Source organism: Ictidomys tridecemlineatus, chromosome 3 (genome assembly GCF_052094955.1).
Source record: "Ictidomys tridecemlineatus isolate mIctTri1 chromosome 3, mIctTri1.hap1, whole genome shotgun sequence".
Classification (NCBI taxonomy): domain Eukaryota; kingdom Metazoa; phylum Chordata; class Mammalia; order Rodentia; family Sciuridae; genus Ictidomys; species Ictidomys tridecemlineatus.
In genome coordinates, this window is record NC_135479.1 from 127,457,976 (window position 1) to 127,485,045 (window position 27,070).

General features: G+C 34.6%; 1 protein-coding gene across 3 annotated transcripts; it reads left to right on the forward strand.

Annotated features, from left to right (window-relative positions):
• On the forward strand, window positions 1-27,070 carry LOC144376338 (ADP-ribosylation factor-like protein 13B). 3 transcript variants are annotated; one of them, XM_078043766.1, is made up of 4 exons: window positions 1-376; window positions 12,811-12,877; window positions 15,719-15,968; window positions 17,553-17,623. In XM_078043766.1, exons 2-4 carry the CDS (start codon window positions 12,823-12,825, stop codon window positions 17,566-17,568), a joined length of 321 nt encoding a protein of 106 aa, XP_077899892.1. In that variant the 5' UTR covers window positions 1-376; window positions 12,811-12,822; the 3' UTR covers window positions 17,569-17,623. The 3 variants fall into 3 exon arrangements, with proteins under 3 accessions (XP_077899892.1, XP_077899890.1, XP_077899889.1); XM_078043764.1 differs by lacking the exon at window positions 17,553-17,623 and adding an exon at window positions 26,749-27,070 and having other exon boundaries at window positions 2-376; window positions 12,807-12,877; XM_078043763.1 differs by having other exon boundaries at window positions 2-376; window positions 12,807-12,877.

The window sequence follows — 27,070 nt, forward strand, 5'->3', positions numbered from 1 at the left end:
TCCGCGCCTGGGAGGAACGTCAGCACGTAGACGCGGGGTTTTCTCTGGTCAGGTCCAGCTAACCCGGCTCCAGTGTGCCTCTGGTACCGTTGTCCCTTGGGGAGGAGGGTTGTCGTTACCCGCTCGCGGGCGGACGCAGTTAGCCGGACTTGGTGCTCTCACCGGTTGCGGTTGCCTCCCACCCAGCTTGTCCTCGGGGCCTATCCGTCTCCGGAGTCTCCCCGTAGAGGCGAGGGCCCCTGGGATCGGTCCGCGAAAGCTAGGGGCCCATCCTCGCTAGGAGTTCGGATGGGAGGTGGCTGGAGGAGCTACCTGGGATGTTTTGTCTGATGGCCAATTGCTGCAGTTGGTTCAAGCGGTGGCGGGAGCCTGTCAGGTAAACTGGAGTCAATTGTCCTGGCGCTGCCCTAGGGGATGGGAATAGCTGAGCCCCAAGGGCCCGGGTGGTCGCCGCCTCTTCTCTGAGCGCCAGGCCATGGGGTTTGCTTTATCTGTCCGTTTGACTTGTCCTAGGAGAACAGATTGAAGGATGTGGCCTTTTTTGCTTTCTGCCTTTAAGTTCTGGTCAATACTGTTAATGGACATTATATTTTAAATAGGCTTGAATTTCTTAAAAAGATGTTGGCGGGAGGAAAGCATGAGTGCGCAGGAGATATCGTAACAGATTATCCTTTGTGTGTTTTTCTTCTGAAATTTTTGTAATTTTTTTTTAAAATTTAACAAAGATGCATGAAATATAATTTTAGTGATGTGCACACATCCCATTTAACATCTCTATCCTTCCTCAACTTTCATTTGTGCTCTACCCCCGCCCCCCCCCCAGTTTTGTTTGAGGACTTGGCTTGAAATCTGGCTCTACTACTTAATAATTAGATGACTCAGCCACTTTTGACCCCACCTTCCTCATACATTAAATAAGGGTAATAATATCTGTGCCTCAAAAGTGTTCAATGGAAATAAGTGATGGATAGTATTTTATTTAATTTAGCTCCAGTTTTCATCTGGACTCCATTAAAACCTTTCAATTGAAAGTTACCACTAAACATTTCATTTTGTAATGCTAGCTGTGTTAGTATTCGATGCCTGTTATTTTGTTGTTCATTCAACAAATATTTATTAAGAAACAATATATGCCAGGCTCTGTGTTAGGAAGAAATCATTGAAAATGATCCTTTTAAAACTTGAGAGGCCCAGATTATAAAAAGATCTTCAGTTTCTTACTCTGTATAAATAATATTGACTTTCCATAGTTCTACTTTGGAATTAGGCCAAAGATAAAATATAGCAAAAAGATTTTTTAAATTAACATTTCAAATATCATATTTCCCACAAGGAAGAAATATTCTTTAAGGAATGAATTGGAGGACTGGGGATATGGCTCAAGCAGTAACGGCCTCGCCTGGTATGCACAGGGCGCTGGGTTAGATCCTCAACACCACATAAAAATAAAATAAAGATGTGTGTCCACCTAAAAAACTGAAAAATAAATATTAAAGAATTCTCTCTCTCTCTTAAAAAAAAGAATGAATTGGAAAAGCTGTATTTACACATTATAAGGAAAATACATATCTATGAAAAAGAAATTTGCTTTAAATGAAACTTTTGGAGAGCTTTTAACTGGATTTGAATGTTAAATGTAAATGATATGATTGATTCTTAAGACTTAAAGAAGTATCTTTGGATGTATAGCTTTCAATTTATTCATATTTTGGTCTGATTTCAGAGTATCAAGACTTGAAAATTATTTATAATAGATGCCCCTGTATGTTTTTGTCTTTTTAAAAATGTATTTGATTTTTATGAGAACATTTAGTATATATCCTTTTTAATTAAAAACACTCAAACTTATAATTTGAACAAGTCATTACTTCTTAAAGCAGCTCTAGTGTATTCTTTAGAATTTGTTTAAAGAAAAGACAAGAGCTCAGAAAAAGAATTTATTGATTTACAAGTGTAAAGGTAATTGAATTTTATTAGTAAAATAGAATTAAAGCTCAACCCTACAACACATAGGGTATTTTTCTCTTTATTAAGCAGCAGGTTGATCTGTGCTATACAGTAGGATAGCAACTAGCTATATATGACCATTGAGCATTTGAAATGTAGCTAGTCCTTATTGAAATGCTGTTAAGTGTAGATTACATAGTGAATTTTGAAGGTTTATTATGCAAAAATAATATCAATTTTTAAAAAGATGATTACATGTTGAAATTAATTTTACCTTTTTCTTTACTTTTATTTTTTTAAAATGAGTTTTTTTTGAAAATTTAAACTTATGTGTAGCATACATTTTAGTTCTACTGGACTTGGCATTAAATCATAGCTTACTATTAACTAAGGCTATTGGTAAACATCTTTCCATGATGGATAATATTAAATATAAAAGGATTTTAAACAAGTTGGATTACTTCTATCAAAAGTGCTCTTGTCTAATACCTGGTTCATTAGTAGTGGCTGAATAAATATTTGCTATTATATTTAATTTGAGTACCCTTTGCCAATATTCATCATCATAAATAATATTAGCAAATAGTTCTATTTATTTTACTAGGGTAAATGAGAGGCAAGCAAAGTGATTTTCAAAATGTTTTATGATATTTTTACTTTCCCAAGAAAATTGCCTTTGAGTATTATGTTTTTATGGAATTTTTAAGTTTTAGACTATTGTACTGAGATTCTTCTTTACATTTTCTGAAGATGTGTTTTAAAATGAGATAATTAACAGAAGATAATGATTATTAAAAGCATAATGTGTTCTGAAATCGCTAACTTATCCAGTATATTCTATACCCTTTGTGTTTAACCAGCTATCTTCACTTAGATACTTTCCCATTAGTATATCAATCAAAGATTGGGTCAGGGATTTGATTTGTTTAATACCAAAAAGGTAGGAGCCAAGAAATTCAGTGTTAAGTTTCCAGTCTAGCTCAGGAATCAAGATCAGGGTACCAGATGATTTAGGAACTCAGCCTGTTTTCAAACCATAACTTCTATTACTACAAGCCAGACGTGAACCTAGACTTTGAAGCTATGTAATTTAATCTGCAAAAGACTGCAAGAGGTAGACCCACAGGCAAGTGGTTTGCCCTAACGGAGGCAGTGCAGCATAGTGTTGTTTTTTGAGACCATAATACAGTATTCAAAACTAAAAACTAAACTTTGGTATAATACTATCAACTAAACTGCACACTTTATTCTGACTTCACCAGTTTTTCAATTAACATTCTTTTTGTTTCTCTCCAGGATGCATTCTAGGATCTGACACTGCATTTTTCATGTGTTGTTAGTCTTCCTCAGTCTGTGACAGTCCCCCAGTCTTTTCTTGTATTTCATATCCTGGAGCTTCAAATAGTACTGATCAATTTCTTTTTGAAGAATCATCAATTTTGTGTGTGTGTGTGTGTGTGTGTGTGTGTGTGTGTGATTTGACTAAGATGTTGTGTTATTGGGAAGAATTCCATAGAGGTAATGTGTTCTTAATAGTACATCATATCAAAGGTGTGTGATGGCAGGGTCTTATTACTGCTGATGTTGACCTTGACCACTTGATTGATTAATGTGTTATCTACCACGTTTCTCAATATCATGTATGAGTCAAATAGATTGGAGTCTGAATCTTACTATTTGTAGCACCTTTCCTCTGTCAAGTGTTGATAATTTCTGTGTTGCAGCATTTTGAGAGAGAGTGTTTTCATTCAGGTAATTGACATATAAAGTATAGGAGTCACTCAGTAAACCATTACCTCTGATCCTGAGAGATAGTATGGATTAGTGATTTACTTTCCGCAATTCGTATTTTAGATTTATCTGTAGTACACCTTTCTTTCTTTCTTTCTTTCCTATTTTAGTAAAAGAAGGAGTCATTATTTTTCCTGAGGATAATTCTTATGCCTATACTCTATTCCATTTCCTCCCTTAATTTGTTCAGCAGTCATTAACTCCCAGTGCATAAAACTCAATATATAATTGAAGCCAAAGATCACAGAAAGAGCTTATGTGATATAACAATAAACTTAAACTTTTATTTGAAAATGTTATTATTCAGTTTTACTATCAAAAGTACAAATTCACTCTCCTTCAAGCTTTAGGGGGAGAATTTATTTTCAGCTTCAGGTAGCTGCCTACATACCTTAGCTCAAGGCCCCTTTCCTCCTCCTTCAAAGCCAACAGCATGAAGACTTTCCTCTTTGATTTTCTGCCTTTTTCTTATAGGGACCTTTGTGATTACTTTGTGCCAATTTGGGTAATCTAAGATACACTCCTTATCTTAAAATCCTTAATCACTTCTAAAAAAAATCCCTTTGTCATACAAGGTTACATATATATAAGTTCTGATTAGGTTGTGGACATCTTTGAAAGGCCATTATTCCATCCACTGTACCAAACAACACAGATTTTCTCCTTCCCTTTACCCTGGGATTCTCAGTTGGCAGTGGATTACTGGCACTGTATCAACTTCCTCCTCTCTCATGCATTCCTTAATTCCCTACATCAGAAGACTTCTGCCCTGACCTTTTAGTTATTGTCCTTGCTGTGCTAGATGTTGCCTGGTTATTAAATCCAGTGCATTCTTTTCAGTCCTTTCTTTTGTGACCTTTTGGTATCATTTGATGCTTGAAATGCTCTGATTTCTTTTTTTTTTTTTTGAATTTTTTTTCTTTTTCTTACTGCCTTCTTCCTTTCACTTTTCTTTTTGTCAGCTAGGCTTTCTTCATCTGTCTTTCAATTCTGTGTTTAATTCTCTTCTACGTATCCATCCTGTGTGTAAATCTGTGTTAGCATTTTAACTACCACCTCAATATGGTTTCAGTACTAAGATTGATCTACTAAGATTTATGTATCGAATTTCCACAGAATCCTCAGTTTCAACACACCCAAAATTATGTCCCATCTCATTTCCATTCTACACATTCACATTGCTTTTCTTGGGTTTCATATTAATGAATTTGTTTTGCCTCCCTGTTACCCAAATCAGAAGTCAGGAGTAATTATGAAAATCATTTGTATTTTATTCTCCTACATTGCCAGGTTTATTGGTTCTACCTGTTTAATACAGAAGTTGTCCCTTATCTGTAAGATGTAGATTCTAAAACCCACAGTAGTTGCCTGAAATTGTGGATGATACCAAATACTATCTATATACTATATTTTTTGCTTTACGTATATACCAATGATAAGGTTTAATATATAGTTACAACAAGACATTAGCACCTATAACTAATAATTATGGACCAGTTATAACAGTACTATAATAAAATGGCCAGCATCCATATCCTTGCATTTGACTACAAGCACTGTGATGCAACTGAGGCTACTAAATGACTAATGGGTGGGTAACATATATTGTATGGATACTCTGGAAAAAAAGTGATAATTCACAGCTAAGTAGGACAGTATCATGGCACAAAATTTCATCATACTTCTCAAAACAATATAATTTAAAACTTCTAAACTGATTCTAGAATTTTATATTTTTGCATCACAATAGGCTGCATGCTATAGTTTCACTGGGTGTCCCCCAGTGTCCATGGGTTAAAAGCTTGCTTCCTTGATGCTATTGGTAGGTGGTGAAACTTTTAGGAAGTAGGGCCCAGACTGGTAGGAGATCACTGAGGGTATGGGTGTGGTAGCCTAGCCCCTTCCTCTTTCTCTCTTCCTGGCTTATGGTGTAAGTACTTTTGCTACACCATGTGCTTCCACTGATGTGTTGCCTCACCATAGACCCACAACTGGAGCCAATTGATCATTGATTGCAATCTCCAAAATTATGAGCCAAAATGAACCTCTTCTCTTTATAATTTAATTATATATTATTTTATAGTGATGGAAAGCTAATACACCCCAGGCAACTGAAACTACAGAAAGAGGGGATTACTATAACTCTTAAACTTCTTTGACTATTTCCACATTCCCTGTACATTGCTCTATTTTAGTTCAGATTTCTGTTCTTTCTCTCCCATATTTCTTTTACAGACTTTCTACTCTTCATTCCAATTTATTGTCTACACTGCTGTCTTTTATTTTTTTCAATATGCAAATGATTCTAAATCTTCAATATTTCCTAGTTGCTTTTGGGATGTTATCTGAATTTCTTACAGGTTGTGATTTGACCTGAGCCTGGCTATATGGACTCTTCACAGGCCATTCTTTCATGACATCTGGTCATGTCAGATTTGGGGTACTTAAATTGTTTAATTCCTCTTGGAACGTCCTTATTTTGACTGTGCTGGGGTCACAGGTGTGTGCCACCATACTGACACCCAGTGAATAGTTAATGGGCATCAATGAATGATGATGAATGATTAAATTAAAATTTTAATGTGCCTAAAGTTTGTCTAACAATAGTTATTGCCAAACTGCTCTTCAGAAATGATTTATTTTCAACCAATTTCTACATTGATTTCCTTTACAGTTTTTCCACTAGGGAAGGTACATTTTTTGCTGAGTTTTTAAAGAGTTTAAGTGTTTATAGTAGTAACTTTTCTTTGTTGTACTTGTTGCAGGGATTTCCTTCCACTGTTAGATTGTTGAATTCTTTGGTTGTCTGCGAAACACAGCTGCTTAAAATTTTTTTTTATTCAGATATACCATTCTTTTAATATCATATTTAGGGAATTCACCAGCATTCCAAGATTATATTCACCTATGCTTTTTTTCAAAAATACTTTTATACTTTGTTTTTAAACATTTACTGTGATTTTGTATAGGAAGCAGCCTTAATTCTGAGTACAGAATCTTTCCAGCCATAATGTTTTGTAAATATCTGGACATTATAGCTAGCCTCACCTTTATCATATTATCATTTATATACTTGAGTTATTGAGATTTATACCAAGTAACATCTAGGTGCCTAGATGTTATATATATATATATAATATTATAAAATATAATTGTAAATATGAAAGCATTGAATGATGATTCACAAGATGTTTAGAGAGAATCAGAAAAGTTTAGAAGAAACTATGTAATTTTAACTGGGTCTGGGAGAAATTTATGCATTCTAATCTATCTAAGAACATATTTTTAGGCATGGTCCTTTTAAGAGAAGTAGAAAATTGAGACCAATTTAAATGAATACATTTTAGCAACAAAAGTTCTAGCATTAAAAAGTTTTTTTAATTAATTAAAGAAAAGAAAAATATAAGTACCTATGTGCCTGCCCCCCAGGTTTTACAAATATTAGCTTTTAAAATCACATTTCAGTTTTATTTTTAAAGAAATGGGTAACAAATCCTTGAGGCTTTCTGCACCACATTCATCCCCACTATCCTTCCCAGTGATAATCACTATCTGGAACTAATTTTTTTTTTCCCTTCTGTGTTTTTCAGCCTCACAATTCAGCCTTTCAAACTTTACTTCAAATTTGGTGGTAAATGATTACTCACTGTGATCAAGTCTAAAAGAAGAGACTTAGAGATCACACTTAGCCATATGTATCATTGCTTTCTATACATAGATGTGGAGTCTTATAAAGAATACTGTGATGTAGTACATCATCTCTGCTACATTTTTTCCCTCCATAGGGGATGTAGCTGTCCAATATCACTTTTTGGGCCTAAATAAATATAACTAAATCTAGACCATTTATAGACTTTGCTGAGTTCTTATTATCCTAATTAAGCTGTACATACAGATTAGCAAGGATTACCTAATGTACTATATGCTGAACTGGAATGACTTACATTTCTTTTTATCTCTTTAATGCTTGTTTATGAATAGTGAGAATTGTACAATTGAAGGATAGAAAAGGAGCTAGAGACACTCCTATTTGACTTCAGTATTTTACATATAATATAACTTTTTTGTGGTACTGGAGATTAAACCTAGGGCTTCATGCATGTTAAGCCCAAGCTCTGTCATTGAGCTATGCCCTCCAGCCCCCTACCCCTTTTATATTAAAGATGAAAAAACTGGGCTGGGGATGTGGCTCAAGCGGTAGCACGCTTGCCTGGCGTGCGTACAGCCCGGGTTCGATCCTCAGCACCACATACAAACGAAGATGTTGTGTCGTCCGAGAACTAAGAAAAAATAAATAAATGTTAAAATTCTCTCTCTCTCTGTCTCTCACTCTCTCTTTAAAAAAAAAAAAAAAGATGAAAAAACTGACACTAAGAATTTGACTTGATCAAAGCTTAAAAGTTAAGATATGATCCCAAATTTGGTGCTCTCAACACTTAATAGTGCTCAGTAAATTTAGTTAATAGTTTTGATGTAATTTTATGCAGAGATCTGCAATTTGAATTAAAATGTCAGAAAGTAGTATACCTTCACAATAAAATAATACCATGAATCTTTTTTGGTGATTTTTTTTCCAATCCGTGTTTGTGTTTTTTTCTCACTTTCTCATTGTGTCATGAAATAGTATTTCTAAGTCCGTTTTTAGGTATGTTTGTTACTTTTAGAATTTATATATGCTCATGCTTAAGTTTAGAACTTGCACCATATAGTTTGAAGTATTTTAGGTAGTAGAGTTTTCATGTGTCAGGCTTTGCTTTTTAGTGCTTTCAGTAAAGTATTCCTTGACTTAAATAATATTTTTGAAGTTAGAAATACCTTTTCTCAGATGAAGTATTATCTTTTTTACTTGACTTATGAGGAAGTTTAACCTTCAAAATATTAAAAATATTGTAATATTTCCATTCAAACAAGATTCAGAATATAAATGGTTTCTACATTTAGTAATCTCCAATATTATGCTGCTTATATTTCTGATATCTCAATATATATATGTTATGTTCAAAGGAACCCTGAGATAAGATATCCTTGTGAACTTAATTTTGGAGTCTGTTAGCCACTATGTAGACTTGAACAACATCAAATATTAACCCCTCAAGTATAGAAGTCTTTGCTTGGTAAGGCAAATAGCTAAAATATTATAAAACAGAACTTTGATCTCTTATTTCCTCCCTAAGAATTATTTCAGTTTTAAAAATTTTTCTGTTATTATCTTTTTTTTTTTTTTTTAAAGAGCGAGAGTCAGAGAGAGAAAGAGAATTTTTCAATATTTATTTTTGGTAGACACAACATTTTTGTTTGTATGTGGTGCTGAGGATCGAACCCGGGCCGCACGCATGCCAGGCAAGCGCGCAACTGCTTGAGCCACATCCCCAGCCCCTCTGTTTGTTATTATCTTGAATCCATGTGCTTGTAAGCTATTTCAGAAAACTGTAGCCAATGTGATAAAGATACATGATTTTAATTACATTATCACATTGAACTGTTATTTTGATGTGAAGTTATAAAAATCTAATTAATTACAATGCTTTCTCAATTTAAAATTATATACTTTAATTTTATATAATATTTACTCAACAAGTGGGGGATCAGAAATTATATTTATGTTTTATTTTTTAATAAAGGAAAATTCTGGTGGAAGAGACTGAAAAGTTGTGTGTGATGGTTGTGAAGGGCTGAGGAATGTTAGTCATTATAGGCCTGCTGGGGAGCAGCAGGAGGAGACTGCTGAGCTGAATTCTGTAATTTTAAGCAGAAAAAATTCCATTGTCAGATTTGTATAAACACATTGTTAGGTTTTATTAATGACATGCAATTCATGACTTTAGTTAAAGATAATCTTTATGTTAGATGCAGAAACTAAATTATGATTGTAGTAGGCCTAAATGTGGGGGCATTCCAGGATGCCTTGCTAAATGAGGCAGATTACCTGGCTACCTGATTTAGTGTGTGTATGTGTATATATATATATGTATGTGTGTATATATAAATGTGAGTAAATTTTAGGATAAACAAATCGGCTCAAGTTACTTTTGGAATAATAGTAATTATTTTTACAAAAGTTTGTATTTATTTATTTATTTTTTATTGGTTGTTCAAAACCTTACAAAGCTCTTGACATAAAAAGTTTGTTTAAACTGTTATGGACTACTTCTTATTTATACTGAAACCTTGAGTAACTTAAACATGATAGAATAAAATAGTTTTGAAATATCAAATGCAATAAAAATTCAAAGCTTTGCTTATTGCAGTGTTGAGAAAAACTGAGAGCACTTAATTCTGAGCTACTTCCTTTAAGGTATTTACTGAAAAGATTATTTTATTTTATTTTATAAAATTTTATTTTATTTTATAAAATTTCACAGTGTTTGAAATTATTTATATCTTAACCCTGTTGGAAACTTTCCCCAGTGATGCCATTTGGTCTCCTCATTATTTCTTTCTTTCTTTTTTTCCTGATTATACTCTTCATGTTTTTTTGCGGGGAGGATGGGGATTGAACTCAAGATTGAATTCAGGGGCACTTGACCACTGAGCCACATCCCCAGCCCTGTTTGTATTTTATTTAGAGACATGGTCTCACTGAGTTGCTTAGTGCCTCACCATTGCTGAGGCTGGCTTTGAACTTGAGATTTTCCTGCCTCAGCCTTCTGAGCCGCTGGGATTAGAGATGTGCCTCACTCACTGTGCCCAGCATGTTCTTTATGTTTACTTAAAAGATTCTTGAAGTTTCATTCTTCCTTTTCCCCTGGCTCTTCTCCCTCCTATGTGTGATATCCCTGAGCTATATTCCTAGTTGCAAAATGCTACAATATTCATCTTTTCTGGATAGCCGTTCACTATATTGTGTTTAGGAAATGTTTTTGTACTTTTATCTCATTCTTGATATTTATTAATAGTTCAATTAATAATTTAGTTCTTCAAACAAAAATAATAAAATTACGTTCTAAATATTTCCTACCTTCCTTAGAAAGCAAATTCATAGTTGGAAAAGTTGATAATGCAGGTGAAATTTACACATGGATACAGGTATATGTACCTTACATACTACCTCATCTTCATAAGTTCAGTATCTGCTAAATTCTCTTTGGCATTCCCACTGGCCTCACCATCAGCTTGTTGGGAATGGACTCTGATTGCTGCTTATTGAGATTTACCTTATTCTTACATTGATTCAAGAGTAGACATTCTGTTATTCCCTGTTGTGAGTATGTGATGTTGAAATATTTAGATAAGATTAAGGTTTCTGGATAACAAAGGAAGTGAACATGCAGAATAAATTCATTTCTTCATAGTAAAAGTCAAAGTCCTTACTGTAGCCTATAAAAATTATCTGAGGTGTGTCTGATCTCTTTTCCTTCTAGTCTACCTTTACCTCACTTGGTTTCACTACAGTGGCCTCCTTGTGGATACTTGGATGTTATCACATGTCCTGACCTTTATATTACACCATCTGTTCTCTCTTTCCCCTCAGGTACATGTGTAACTAAGTCCCTACTTCAGGTTCTTGCTCATATTTCACCTTCTGTGTGACACCTGTCTTGATCTCCCTACATAGCTGCCCCCACTTCCTACCCCACTGGTTGTCCCCCTTATCTTGCTCTCTACTCTGTTCTTTATTCCAATGAACATAACTTTCTAACATACTCTATCACATATTCTTGATGTATTTACTTTATCATTCTTTTTTTCTCTTGCTTCTAAAATGTAAGCTTAATAAAGAAGAAGTTTTGTGTGTGTTTGTGTTTTGTTTTGGTAGTAGTTGCTTTAATTAGCAGATTTCCCTTAGTACTTAGCAAAATTTGGTTTTTGGTGAATAGGAGTTGTCAGTGATTATCTAATAGATAACAAATTTGGTTTTTGTAAGACTTGAGTTTTTCTACCTTAGTAAGTGATCAATTCCTGGTAAGCCTCATATCTTTTTACTTTGTCCTTCTCTTTTTATGTGATCATTTGAATACATCTAGAATTTAGGAAGAAAAAAAGTCCCACATCCAAGAAAACAATGCCTAGAAAAATTAGAAAACATTCTTTACTGCCATCTGAGTTCTGTTTTTACTCTCCGTGGGATAATTGCCAGTGAGAACAGAGTATACTTGTATTTATCCTGTAAAAATGTAGCATTTCCCTATGGTCCTAACATGGCAACTGTGTTAACCTTTGTCTTTGTCTCTGTATCCCCAGAGCAATTTTAATTCCCATATCCATGGTGATAATGGACTTTCTCACCTTTTACATTGTAGAAATATTCAGTCTGGAACAAACATAAGTTTTAATTGATGGGGAATCACCAAGTTAATAAGACCAGTGTAATCAGTTTGTTCCTTTGTAACCTTTCTCAGGCTTAAGAAGGTCCTAAAAGTTAGGTGAATTCGGTTCATTCAGATTCTGTAACTGATGAATTGTGTAACCTTTGACAAATTATTTAACGTACCTGTCTTCAGTTTTAAAGTTGAGGTAGATTCAATTTGTTGTTTGCTGGTTTGTTTTTAACTCTGGAGTTTATATCATCAGAAATGTTTTAAACTTTATGTTCTGGGAAGACTTTCAAAATATTTTAGCAATTAAGTTAATAACCATATTATTGTACTGCATTTAAGACTTAAATTTGTAAGGTACTACATATCTAGAAACAAAGTTGAGCCTACAACCTAGCAAGAATTCTTTTCTTATGTACTTTCATAAGATAAGCAGATTTGTAATAATCCCTGGAATTCATTTAACTAGAAAATTAAGTCTTTAGCTGTGATAGGCAATTTAGGGTGAGTCTGTGTATCCTTAACTTCCTTTATGTTTTCTTTCCCTTTTTTCTTCTTTAGCTCTTAGGTTATCTATTGCACAAATTTATTTGCTTAGAGAACAAAAGGATGATACTTTGTACTTTATTTGACTTTTGAATTTAAATTTACATTTTATTTATCATCTCTCCTACCATTCAACAAATTGTCTTATATTTTGTAGATGCTTCTTAAATGCTGCTTGAGTAAATGAAGCTGCATTTATTTCTTTGCTTTTGTTTTCCTAATACTAAGTTAACAAAGAAAGTGATTTTAAACTTTTCTTCTTTTAAGAAAGGTGACTCTTGTGATGGTGGGACTTGATAATGCTGGCAAAACAGCAACAGCAAAAGGAATCCAAGGAGGTAAGCTGAAAATTATTCCAAAATCTAATAAATTATCCTGAATTTACATATTTATGCTAAATTGCTCTATCACACAATAATTGGGTTTATATAGTATGCACTCAGTTACTTTATATTCTTAATATACTTGAGACTTTCATGACGGGATTCTAGCTTGTTAGTACCAGCCTAATATTAGGGTTCAGATTTCAATAGATGCAGAGAAACAGAGGCTCCTGGAGGTCTCTTTTTAGCTAGGAGGTTGGTGTCTGTGTTCTAAAACGTAAGGAGGGTAAATGCAAAAAACAATGACATACCCTTGTCTTTAACAATATCCATTTTCTACATGTATGTTCTTGGTCAGAGTTTGGTCATATAGCTAGGTGACATAGAAGTAAAAATGTAGTTAGCATACCTCTGCAATTCTTGATGCTATTTTTCAATGTAAAATGTATCAGTTGTTTGGGAATATTGCTCTCATTTTATCTGTGTTTACATTGCTCCCTCTGCCTAGAATGTTGTTCTCCCTCTGTTAGAATTATGTCACATTTCACTTCTCTGAAGCCTTTCTAGACTATAATTCATCCCTCCCTTCTTGAATTCCCTCACACTATCCTAAGTCTTTTTCATAGAACATAAAAATTCTGTTATCTTCAGTAATATTCTGTCTCTGTTTTGGCATTCAGTGTTCTGTGAGGATATCAACCATATTTTTATTGATCTTTGTACTATGATTCCTAGAAAATTTCTGTTATTGAGTAGACATTCAATACACATTAGTTTCCTATCTCTGCTCCACAGTAGTGGATTTGTTTTCATTTGTGATTTCCTCTGACTTGACTTAATTCATTCTCAAAGACAACTGCCTAGGACTGGGGATATAGCTCAGATGGTAGAGTGTTCGTTCGCCTCATATGCACAAAGCCTTTGGTTCAATCCCCAGCACCACCAAAAAAAAAAAAAAAAAAGACAACTGCTTATATGCTTATTTTGTCTGTGAAAACCAGTTCTGGCCAATACTAGCTCCATATTTTTAATGATGTACTGTGATACTGTTTCTTGAAAATCAGGCTGCTTATATTAGGTCTAATCTTGCTTTTTTTAGAAAATGAAGATATAGCAAAAATGTGACTTTAAATATCTCTATTAACTTTCTCAGGCACTGTGTGAACTGTGCAGAGGTACTTGTTAAAAGAAAGTCATGCAGTGGAGATGTGTTTCTCAGTTATACCTAAGCCCAGAAAGTGCCTTTTACATTTATCTTCTTATGTTTTGCTCAATGTGGGAATCTTACTCTCTAAACTAAGGTTGGTCAGTATTATTTTCTGCAGTGGTGGGAATGGTCTGTATTTACTCTGTCCAGTAGGGTGGACCTGAAAAATCCATGTAGTTTTTGAGCACTTGAAATATAGCTTGTACAACTGAGAAAACAATTTTTTAATTTTATTTTAATAAATTTTAAGAGCCTCATGTAGTTTTTGCTACTGTTTTAATCATACAGTGCTACACAAAGTTCTAGAGTAGTAGTTATAGTAGATTTAGTGATGTAGAGGGAATGGAAGAGACAAACATTAAATTTGAACCTATTTCTTTTTTTTTTTTTTAAAGAGAGTGAGAGAGGGAGAGAGAGAGAGAATTTTAATATTTATTTTTTAGTTATCGGCAGACACAACATCTTTGTTTTGTATGTGGTGTTGGGGATTGAACCCGGGCCGCACGCATGCCAGGTGAGCGTGCTACCTCTTGAGCCACATCCCCAGCCCAAAATTTGAACCTATTTCTTTAAAGAGCAGGTTCTACTAATCTTTTAAGGGTTATATCTTTTTCATTCCTTTTGTTTTTATGTTGATACCTTTCTGAGAAGTATCTGTCATTCACTTTCATTGTAGAGATTTTTGCAAAATGAATTTTAATAAAGGATTTCTTCAGTCACCTTTAATAGTTTTCCAAATACCTTCATTGATTCTCTGTTCTCTGACTTTGGACCCCTCTTCAGTCTGGCTGCAGTCTGCATTTACAGTCTTAAGGATTAGCTTCAGTTTGTGGCTATTTTCTTGATTCTCATTTCCCTTGCTTACATTATGCTTCTGCCTACCTAATTTTTAGGTCTAATTCCCATCTCACCTGTGAATTTTTTTTAATGACCTTCAGGGATCTCTTGTTAATCCTTTTCTGTCATTACCTCTCATTGACTGATATAATCATGTGCACCCTAGACTTTTTTTTTGCTGTCATATACAGAAGCGCTTCCCCTAAAAACAGAAAACCTTCAAGTATACATTATTTGGAGCATCTAGTACATATACCTGTAGAAATAATGTAGTCTCTTTATTTTGTTTGCAAGCTGTTATCAAAAATTTTACTTAGTTGTAGCTCTAACTTATCTAGTTTAAAAGAGGTTGTTTTTTTTTTGTAGTTTCTCCTATATTTTGATTCTTCTAAACCATTTTATTCTTTAAATGCTTGTCATTTTCTTTTTTAACTCCACAGAATTTATCCCTAGGGTTGACTATGGCGTTGAAAGGTTGACACTTATTGTTTTTAAGTTGGAGAGGAAATAGCATTAACGACAAGAATTTATTCATTCATTTAACATATACTTACTGAATACCTATTAGGTGCTGGGATTATAGCAGCTTAAAAAATACAGAAATTTCTATCTGCATGGAATAAAAAATATAGTTGGATATTTTGTATTATATATATTTGTATTAGCTTCTTACCAAACCAGTATGTTTAGATGTAGTGTCTGTTGCATAAACAAGTGGTAAATATTCCATTTAGTATTTAAATGACATTAAAATACTAGAGTTAATGTTATTTAAAGTCTAAAGATTGTTCCTTTTGTGTCATTTTAAACAGAACACCCTGAAGATGTAGCTCCTACTGTTGGATTTTCTAAAATTGACCTTAGACAAGGAAAGTTTGAAGTCACCATCTTTGACTTGGGAGGTGGCAAAAGAATTCGGGGAATTTGGAAGAATTACTATGCTGAATCCTATGGGGTAATATTTGTTGTGGATTCCAGTGATGAAGAGAGAATGGAAGAGACAAAAGAGACAATGTCAGAAGTGTTAAGACATCCTAGGATATCTGGAAAGCCTGTATTGGTGTAAGTAACAGTGTCATTGTAAATTAGGGGCCGTGGCCTTAACCAATAGAGAAGTTATCTGTTACAAAGTATTATATTAACTAAAATAGTTGTGCCCTAGTACAATAAAATGTATGTAATTAACTGAGAATTAGTGATTATTGAGGCCTTCTTATAAAATAGGGATAAAGAATTAAGATTGTGTTATGGAACAATTCTTATAATTAGATCTCCTGGGTATTCAAATATAAACTCATGTTTTAGTTGACAATTTTCTTTCTATCAAATTTACAGTTTGAAATTGTCTGTTAACAAGATTCTAGAATAATTTAAATTTTTTTCTCTTTTAATAACATATTTTGCCATTGTCCTTATGTTGTTTTTTTTTTGAGAAGATTCTTGTTTGCAAATTATTTAAATGGTTTATTTTTCTAATGCCACATTGATTTTGTAATATTTATTTCTTATTTTTCCATCTTACACATATGATCTGTGTCATTACCATCTTAGTCATACAGTTATATCATTTTGTCCCACTGCCTGAACATTTTTTAAGAACAAAGTGACAAACATCTTTTGTAGTCATAGCATTTATGTGTGGTAAACACCAGATGGTGCTATAGCTTTGGTAGGTAGTAAAGTGAAAGTTCCTTAGTTTAAATTTCTCTTTAATTTGAAGCTAACTAAATATTGTCCTTGCCTTCTTATTTCTTTTCCCTCATTCTTGTGATCCATTATTAAGGATTAAAAAAAATCAACTTATCATGTGGATAAATAAAAAAGTCTTAGTTCTCATTGTTCCTCAGGAGAATGAAGATTTTTTTAAGTAAGGCAGTTTGGAAGCTTTGATTACAAACGTAAAAAATCTAATTGTATCATTTATTGTTAAGCTTATACTTTAAAATTTTTATGGATTTAACTAATTAGGGAAGGTATGTGGTTTATATAATCAATACTGAATCTGAAGTAAAACTATTAAAGATATATATGAAAAGTTAGGTTGAATTGGTCTCTACAGTATTTAAGCAGAGAATCAGTGATTTCTAAAGTCAATGATATTAATGACTATTAAAAAAGATAGTAATGACTGTTGATCATTCATAAAATAGTTATATGTTTATACTTTATAGTCATTTATTTTTCTTTTGTTCTTTTGTACATTTATTCATGCACGTACATATTAATTCATCAAGTTATTTATTGAGTATCTATTCTGTGCCAGGCACTATTCTGGTGAGGGGAATTTGTTTGGGAACAAAAACAGTGAAACTACATGTCTGACCTCTGATGCTTATGTTTTAGTGGGTATAGTAATAAATAAAATTAACAAATTCTGTCATATTAAGTGATATATTATATTGAAACAATGAAGTAGGTGAAGGAAGATCAGGATGCCTATAGTGGTGGTGACAACAAGGGCATTTTGCCCTTATAATTAAGATAATCATAGGAATATTACACTTAAGGTGATGGAGACAGTCTTACAGATTTCTGTGGAAAAGCACCAGGGCAGGAGCTTGCAATTATTAAGTGACTGGAGTGATTTCTGAGTAATTAGATAACTATAAGTAAAATATCTGCTTTCAGTTCTGTCTTCTCTTTCAGCCAGGGAATTTCCTGAGTAGAAGAAGAAAGTATACAACTCGGATGATTACTTCATCATTATAATTTTATAGTCAGTGAAAACTTAAAAAGATATGAGGATTAATTATGGATCAGTAGTATGTTTATATGTTTATGAAATATAATATGTCTTATTATTTTACCAACTTTTTTCAGAGGAGTTTTTTCCCCAAAATGTATTTTAATTTTAATTGACATTAAAATTAATTTTAATTTTAATTTTATTGTACATGTTTGTGGGGTACAGTGGGATATTTCAGTATTTGTATATAATGTGTACTTTGATTCAGATCAGGGTAATTGACATTGTTATTCCAAGATTTGTGTTTGTGGTGTGAACATTCAGTCCTATTAGCTGGAGGAGGTTAGTCACTGAAGATGCCTTTGGAGTATATGTTTTATATCTGGCAAGTGGAGTCTCTCTACCTCTCTGCTTCCTGATATGATGTATTCAGCCACTTTCCTTTGCCACACTCTTTTGCCATGATGTTTTCTCATTTTGATCTCTAAAGAATGGAGCTGACTGTCTATGGATTGAGACCTTTAAAACTCTGAGTCCGCAGATAAATTTTTTCTTCTCTAAAATTGTTTTTGTCAGGTTCTTTGGTCACAATAGTGAAAAAACTGACTAAAATAACATAGGTTTATTTCTGAATTCAGTATCCTATTCCTTTTGTCTATGTGTTTGTTTTTGTGCCAGTATCATGCTGTTCTAGTTACTAAATCTTTGAACTAATATTTTGAAGTCAAGTGTGGTAATGCCCTCCAGCTTTGTTATTTTTGCTCAGGATTGCTTTGGCTCTTTGGGGTCTTTTGTGTTTCCATAAAAATTTTAGGGAGTTTTTCCCCAATATCTGTGAAAGAATATCAATGGTATTTTAATAGGAATTTCATAAAATCCATAAATCACTTTGCATAGTATGGACATTTTAACAATATGAATTCTTATAATGCATAAGCATGGGATGTCTTTCAGTTTTTTTGTGTCCTGCTGAGTTTATTTCATGACTGTTTTGACATTTTCATTGTAAGGATCAATCACTGTCTTGATTGTATCTATTCCTAAATAGTTCATTTATTTATTTTTTAAGATAATGTGAATGGATTCCTTTCTTCTTTCTCAACAGTTTTCTTTTTGATGTATATAGTAAAGCTACAGATTGTTTAATGTTCATTTTGTGTCTTGAACCTTACTGATTTTTTTTTTTTTAAAGTCCATTGCTCTTTTTTTTTTTTTTTTTTTTTGGTACTAGGGATTGAACTCAGGGGCACTCAACCACTGAGCCACCTCCCCAGCCCTGTTTTGTATTTTATTTAGATACAGGGTCTCACTGATTTGCTTAGAGCCTCGCCATTACTGAGGCTGGCTTTGAGCTCGCCATTCTTGGGTCTCGGCTTCATGAGCCACTGGGATTACAGGCATGCGCCACTGCACCCAACCTTTACTGGATTTGTTTATCAATTCTAGCAGTTTTTTGGTAGAGTCTTAAGGTTTTAAATCATGTGATTTTCTAACAGGGATAATTTAACTTCTTCCTTTTTAAATTTGAGTGTCGTTAACTTCTTTCTTTTGCCAAATTGCTTTGGCCAAAACCTTCAATACCATCTTGTATAAGGTTGATGAAAGTGGACATCCTTGTCTTGTTTCTGGTCTTAGAGGAAATGATTCTGGCTTTTCCAATTCACTCTGATGTTATCTGTAGGCGTTTTTGTTTGTTTGTTTGTTGCTGTTCTAATTAGTTATCCTAGACAGCAGAATATGCACTTCAACTCATTGTATACAAATGGAGTACAATTTTTCATTTCTCTGGTTGTACACAATGCAGTCACACCATTCATACAATCATACACTTACATAGGGTAATAATGTCCATTTCATTCCACCATCTTCCAACCCCATACCCCTTTCCCTGTCCCCTCTCCCCTTTGCTCAATCCAATGTTTCTCCATTCTTTCCTTGCCCCTCCTCCCTATTATGGATCAGTATCCTCTTATCACAGAAAACATTTGGCCTGATTGACTTCCTTCGCTTATCATGATACTCTCTGGTTCCATCCATTTGCCTGCATAATTATATTCTTCTTTAAGGCTGAGTAATATCTCATTTTGTTTATATACCAGAGTTTCTTTTTCCATTCATCTATTGAAGGGCATCTAGGTTGGTTCCATAGTTTAGCTATTGTGAATTGAGCTGCTATAAACATTGATGTGGCTGCATCACTGTAGTATGTTGATTTTAAGTCCTTTGAGTATAGACTGAGGAGTGGGATAGCTGGGTCAAATGGTGGTTTCATTCCAAGTTTTCTAAGGAATCTCATACTTCTTTCCATAGTGGTTACACCAATTTGCAATCCCACCAGTAGTAAATGAGTGTACCTTTTCCCCCCGCATCCTCGCCAACACTTACAGTTGCTTGTATTCTTGATAATTACCATTCTGACTGGAGTAAGATGAAATCTTAGTTTTTATTTGCATTTCTTTAATTGCCAGAGATGTTGAACAGTTTTTCATATATTTGTTGATCGATTTTATATCTTATTTTGGCTGCTCAGTTCCTTAGCACATTTATTGATTGGGTTATTTGTGGTTTTTTGGTGTTAAGTTTTTTGAGTTCTTTGTATATCCTGGAGATTTGTGCTCTTATCTGATGGGTGTGTGATAAAGATTTTCTCCCATTCTGTAGTCTCTTTCTTCACATTACTGATTGTTTCCTTTGCTGAGAAGAAGCTTTTTAGTTTGAATCCATCCCATTTATTGATTCTTGATTTAATTTCTTGCACTTTAGTAGGAGTCTTGTTAAGGAAGTCAGGTCTTAGCCAACATGATGAAGATTTGGGCCTACTTTTTTTTCTATTAAGTGCAAGGTCTTTGATCTAATTCCTAGGCCCTTGATCCACTTTGAGTTGAGTCTTGTGCAGGGTGAGAGATAGAAATTTAATTTAATTTTTGCTACATGTAGATTTCCAGTTTTTCCAGTACCATTTGTTGAAAGACAATTTTTCTCTAATGTATGTTTTTGGCACTTTTGTCTAGTGTTAGATAACTGTATTTATGTGGGTTTGTCTCTGTCATCTATTCTGTACCATTGGTCTACAGGTTTATTTTGGTGCCAATACTATGCCGTTTTTATTACTGTAACTCAGTAGTATAGGTTCAGTTCTGGCATTGTGATGCCTTCTGCTTTATTCTTCTTGCTAAGGATTGCTTTAGCTATTCTGGGTTTCTTATTTTTCCAAATGAATTTCATGATTGCCTTTTCTATTTCTATGAGGAACATCATTGGGCTTTTAATTGGAATTGCTTTAAATTTGTATAATGCTTTTGGTAGTCTGGCCATTTTGACAATAATAATTTTGCCTATCTAAGAACAAGGGGGATTTTTTCATCTAAAATTTCTTTCTTTAGTATTCTGTAGTTTTCATTGTCGAGGTCTTCACCTTTTTTTTTTAGGCTATTGTGAATGGTGTAGTTTTTCAAATTTCTCTTTCATGGGATTCATCACTGATATACAGAAATGCATTTGATTTATGGGTATTGATATCCTGCTACTTTGCTGAATTCATTTATTACATCTAGAAGTTTTCTGGTTGAATTTTTTTGATCCTCTAAGTATAGAATCATGTCATCTGCAAAGAGTAATAGTTTGAGTTTTCTTTTCCTATGCATATCCCTTTAATTTCTTTTTTCTAGTTGCTCTGGCTAAAGTTTCAAGGACTATGTCGTTTGAATAAAATGGTGAGAGAGGGCATCCCTGACTTGTCCCAATTTTAGAGGAAATGCTTTCCATTTTTCTCCATTTGGAATGATGTTTGCTTTGGGCTTAATATAGATAGCTTTTACAATGTTAAAGTATGTTCCTATTATCCCTAGTTTTCTAGTGTTTTGAACATTAAGAGGTGCTGTATTTTGTCAAATGCCCTTTCTGCATCTATTGAGATGATCATATGGTTCTTATAAGTCTGTTTATATGATGAATTATGTTTGTTGATTTCTATATGTTGAACTAACCTTGCATCCCTTGAATGAGCCCCATTCAATCATGGTCAGTATCTTTTTAATATTTTTTTTGTGTGTGATTCGCCAGAATTTTATTGAATTTTTGCCTCTTGATGTGTCTTTGTCAGGTTTTGTTATCAGAGTGATACTAGCCTCGTAGAATGAGTTTGGAGGGTTCCCTCCTTTTGTTTTCATGGAGTAATTTGAAGAATATTGGTATTAATTCTTCTTTGAAGGTCTTGTAGAACTCAGCTGAGAATTCATCTGGTCCTGGGCTTTTCTTAGTTGGTAAGCTTTTGAAGGCATCTTTTATTTCATTGTGTGAAACTGACCTGTTTAAATTATGTATGTCTTCCTGATTCAGTTTGGGTAGATCATGTCTCTAGACATGTCTGTGTCTTCAAGATTTTCTATTTTATTGGAATATAAATTTTCAAAATAGTTTCTAATTATTTTTTGTATTTCAGTAGTGACCATTGTGACATTTCCTTTTTCATCACACATTTTAGTAATTTTAGTTTTCTCTCTCCTTCTCTTCATTAACATGGTTGCTGAGGGCCATTACCAAGTAGGAATGACGCATCGATTGGTAATGGCCTTCAGCACATGGTGAAGGGTTTGTCAATTTTATTTAATTTTTCAAAGAACTAACTTTTCAGTTTAAGATTTTTTTCAATTTTTTTTGTTTCAATTTCATTGATGTCTGCTCTGATTTTAATTATTTCCTGTCTTCTACTGTTTTTGGTGTTGATTTGTTCTTTTTCTAGGGCTTTGAGATGTATGAATGAGCTCAATGCAATGAGCTTTCCTCTTAGTATTGCCTTCACAGTGTCCCAGAGATTTTGATATGTTTTATTGGTATTCTCATTTACCTCTAAGAATTTTTTTTATCTCCTCCCTTATGTCTTCTGCTGTCCATTGTTCATTCAATAGTTTATTATTTCATTTCATACTCCAGGTATTGGAGTAGCTTCTATTTTTTATTTTATCATTGATTTCTAATTTCATCCTATCAGATTATGATCTCATAGAATGCAGGGTAATATCTCTATTTTTTTTAATTTGCTAAGAGTTGCTTTGTGGCATAATATATGGTCTATTTTAGAGAAGGATCTATGTGTTGCTGAAAAAGTGTATTTGCTCATTGATGGATGAAATATTCTATATATGTCTGTTAAGTCTAAGTTATTGATTTTATTATTGATTTCTGTAGTTTCTCTGTTTAGTTTTTGTTTGGAAGATCTATCCAATGGTGAGAAAATGTGTTAAAATCACGCAGTATTGTGTTGTAATGTATTTGATTCTTGAAATTGAGAAGAGTTTGTTTGATGAATGTAGATGAGCCATTGTTTGGGGCATATATATTTATGATTGTTATGTCTTATTGATATACGATTCCTTTAAGCAGTATGAAACATCCTTCTTTATCCCTTTTGATTAACTTTGGCCTCAAGTCCACTTTATCTGATATAAGGATGGTTGAAACCCCTGCTTGTTTATGCAGTCCATGTGAGTGGTATGTTTTTTTCCTAACCTTTCACCTTCTGTCTGTGGATGTCTTTTCCTATGAGATGAGTCTCTTGAAGGCAGCATTTTGTTGGGTCTTTTTTTTAAATCCAGTCTTCCAGTTTGTCTTTTGATTGATGAGTTTAGGACATTAGCAATTGGTTATTATTGAGGTATGATTTGTATTCATGGTCATTTTGGTTTAATTTTGATTTTCAACTTGACTTGGTTTCTCCTTTGATTGGCTTTTTTATTAGTATAGTATAATAAGGTGATCACACCCCAACAGAGTAGATTTCTCATCAGAAGGTGTGAGCTGCCTGGTACAATAAAAGTCTGAAATGATCAGAAATAAAGATAAAGCCAGAAATTAGATAGAAAGAGGAGCATCTGATGGGTTTTCCAGTCCTGATAGGAGCTGGAAGTGAACAACTGAAAAATGGCTCCGATTCTTTCTTAAAGGGGGTAGTACAAGCAAGGCAGGGATAAGGTTTCAGTAGGAGAAGTCTTGGTTTGGTGCTTGTTTCTCAGTGTGGCAGGGGTCTTGCAGTTAACAGGCTGGTTGGCATTTTGGCAAGCCAAACCCATCTTCATGTGGCCTCAGTGGGTCATTTCCATCTCTGGAACTGTGCCTGAACTTGAGTGGTGAGCTAGAACAAGGTTCCAATTTGAAGTAGGCATTCTCAAACCAGGGGGTTCCACCTGGGAGTTCCTGCAACTGGGGTTCCCTGACTAATGGCTCCCACATCACTCAGTTTACCCATAGCTCTCCACAGTGTAGTACCTACCTTTGCTGATTTTCATTGTTGTTTTTCGTTTCCTCCTCATGGAATATTTTTCTGAGGATGTTCTGTAATGCAGGTTTTCTAGTTGTAAATTCTTTAAACTTTTGTTTATCATGGAAGGTTTTTATTTCATCATCAAATCTGAAGCTTAATATTGCTGGACATAAAATTCTTAGTTGGTATCCATTTTCTTTCATAACTTGGTATATATTGTTCTAGGACCTCCCAGCTTTGAGGGTCAGGGTTGAGATCTCCTGAGATCCAAATTGATTTCTTCCTATATATAATCTGATACTTTTCTCTTGTGGTCTTTAAAATTCTGTCCTTATTCTGTATGCTAGGCATTTTCTTTATAATGTGCCTTAGTGTGGATCTGTTGCCATTTAGTACATTTGGTGTCCTCTAAGCCTCTTATATTTGATTTTCCATTTCATTCTTCAGGTTTTAGAACTTTTCTGATATTATTTTATTCACAAGATTGTTTATTCCTTTGGTTTGTATCTCTGTGCCTTCCTCTATCCTTATAATTCTTAAATTTGGTCTTTTCATGTTATTCCATAATTCTTAGAAGTTCTGTTCATGTTTTCTTCACTGTATGGTCAACTTTATTTTCAAGATTATATATTTTGTCTTCATTGCCTGAGTTTCTGTCTTCCAAATGATCTATTCTGTTGGCGATGTTTTCTATTAAATTTTTAATTTGGTTTATTGTTTCCTTCATTTCAAAGATTGCTGTCTGTTTTTGTTTTTTCCCCCCCAGAATCTCTCTTTATTGAAGTAATCTTATTCTGCCTGTGTTTGCTCTCTTATATCATCCTTTACTTTGCAGATCATTTTAATTATGTATATTCTGAACTCCTTCTCTGACATTTCCTTTACTGTGTTATCAATGGATTCTATTATTATAGCATCTTGGTTTATTTGGGTTACTTTCTTCCCTTGTTTTTTCATGTTGTTCTTGTGTCTTCCCCTCTAAGTAGAGCAGATCCAAGGTATTACATTTTCTACCTATAGACTTACAGTATCCCTGCAGGTTTCCAATACCTTGACTTTAAGGGGCAGATCAATATTAACAGACCCCAGTGCAAACAATATGCAGCCTTTAACCAAATAGTTCCTTTAAGACGTTTACAGTTTTGCCACAATAAACAGAAATTATGTGTTTGATTATTATCTATAATATAAACAGTAGGTTTGAGAAAGGGTCTACATTTTTTAATGATGGACAAAGAGAGAACCAGGGATAGGGTTGGATGTTGAGGATATTACTGAGGATGAGATATTATTGAAGTAGGAGGTGAGAATGTAGAGGTATTAAATCATAGGAAGCATGAAAGAGGAATCAAAGGAAATTGGCTGTTAGCAGGAAAAAAGAAAGACACTCCAGGGAGACAGATATGTGGAAGGAAAATATAGAGAAAGAGATGAAAATAAAATAAGATAGAATAAGATAAAATAAGAAAAACTGTATAAATTTAAAAAAAATACAACAAAACTGTAATATACTATTCAGACATCCCAGTCCTCAGTAGCCTGATGCATGAAAAGTACTTAGTTTCACAAAAGTTAGGGATGTGAGGGTAGGACAAGAAAGGAAAAAAAATAAATCTCAAAGGAAAATTGAATGATTGTTTCTGTTTGAGTTCCCTGCTTCCCTTCTCATCTGATAGGTGGTGTTGTCTGCATTTTGCTGTTATCTCCACCCTCAGGATGGTGTATATTACTAGGGTGTGAGGGTTAGTCTTAAAAATGGAAATCCTAGAGGCAAGGTGTAGCAGTGTGATGTGGGAGCCTGGTCTTGCCTGAGGACTCTACAATTCCTGGTCTCTAATTTAGTCTTTAAATTGTCTCTCTCTTGCCCCTGACGTTTTGACTACCCAATCAGGAACCTCTCTCCAGAGGTCCTGAGGCTGTGTCCCTGTTGTGGAAAGCTGTTCTGTATCTGAAAGATCAGGACCAGGCATTGAGAGCTGCCGGCCAGCCACATAGCTGCAAGTGCTGAGATGGGTTGGTTGCTAGGGGGTGATGTTGGAAGACTGGGGATTGGGGAGCCAAAAGTCCCTGTTGATTGCCAAACTGGCAGGAATAGTGATCATTGGATGATGGTATATGGAGGGAGTTGGGGACCGGACTGGTATCACGTCTCAGCAAGTGCTGCCTGAGTTGGCCCAGGGAATCTGGTTGGCACTGAGCCTTCATACCTTCTTCTAACCTACTGACTCCATGCAAAGGTCTCTCCTGCTTCTGCAGGAAGATGGTAGCTATCAGGGCACCTAGCAGGGAGACTTCAAGTGTAACCAAGCCTCATAGACCTTGATGATGGTCTATGAGGCCCTGGTTGTTGTTTCTGGATGGAAGAAACCATGGTCCTAGTTGGTGGTAATAGGGGAGGTGGCTAACCTGCAGGTACCTTGATGTTGGGCTTCCAGGCTCCTGCTAGTGTCCAAAGATGGAAGCTTCCCCAACTAAAGATGGCAACGGTGGCAGCCGAGGCAACCCAAGATGGTGGTGGTGTACCAAGATGGAGGCGACTGCTTAGAGATGGGGCAGTAATGGTGGGCTTGTGCCACGGCATTGGGCAGCCTGTTTGGAGATGTAGCATTACAGCTGGTGGTGCTGTGGCAGGCTGCTGCCTTCAGGCCCTTCCAGTGTCCCAAGATGGAGGCTACCAGGTTGAGGGGCCTAATGCAGCAGTTGCAGTGTCCCAGGTTGGAGGTGGCCAGAGGAGCCATGTGTTGGTAGACGGGGAGCTGAGCATCAAGGATCCACACAGGTGTAGCATCCGGTACAGTCAGAACAGAGGTCTATAAGTTTTTAATATATAGCCTTTATTGTGTTGAGATATATTCCTACCATGCATAATTTTTTTTATTTTGTTTTTTTTGTACCAGGTATTGAACCGAGGAGCATTTAACCACCAAGCCACATTCCCAGCCCTTTTTTAATTTTTAATTTTGAAACAGGGTCTCACTAAGTTGCTTAGGGCTTCACTAAGTTGCTGAGGCTGGCCTTGAACTTATGATCCTCCTGCCTCGGCCTCCCAATGACTGGATTACAGGCATGCACCACCACACCTGGCCCATGCTTAATTTTTTGAGAGGTTTATGAGGTTTATTGAATCTTATTGAATGCTTTTTGTGCATCTATTGAGATCATCATATGACTTTTGACCTTCATTAGTGAATGTGATGTGTTTATTGATTTGCATATATC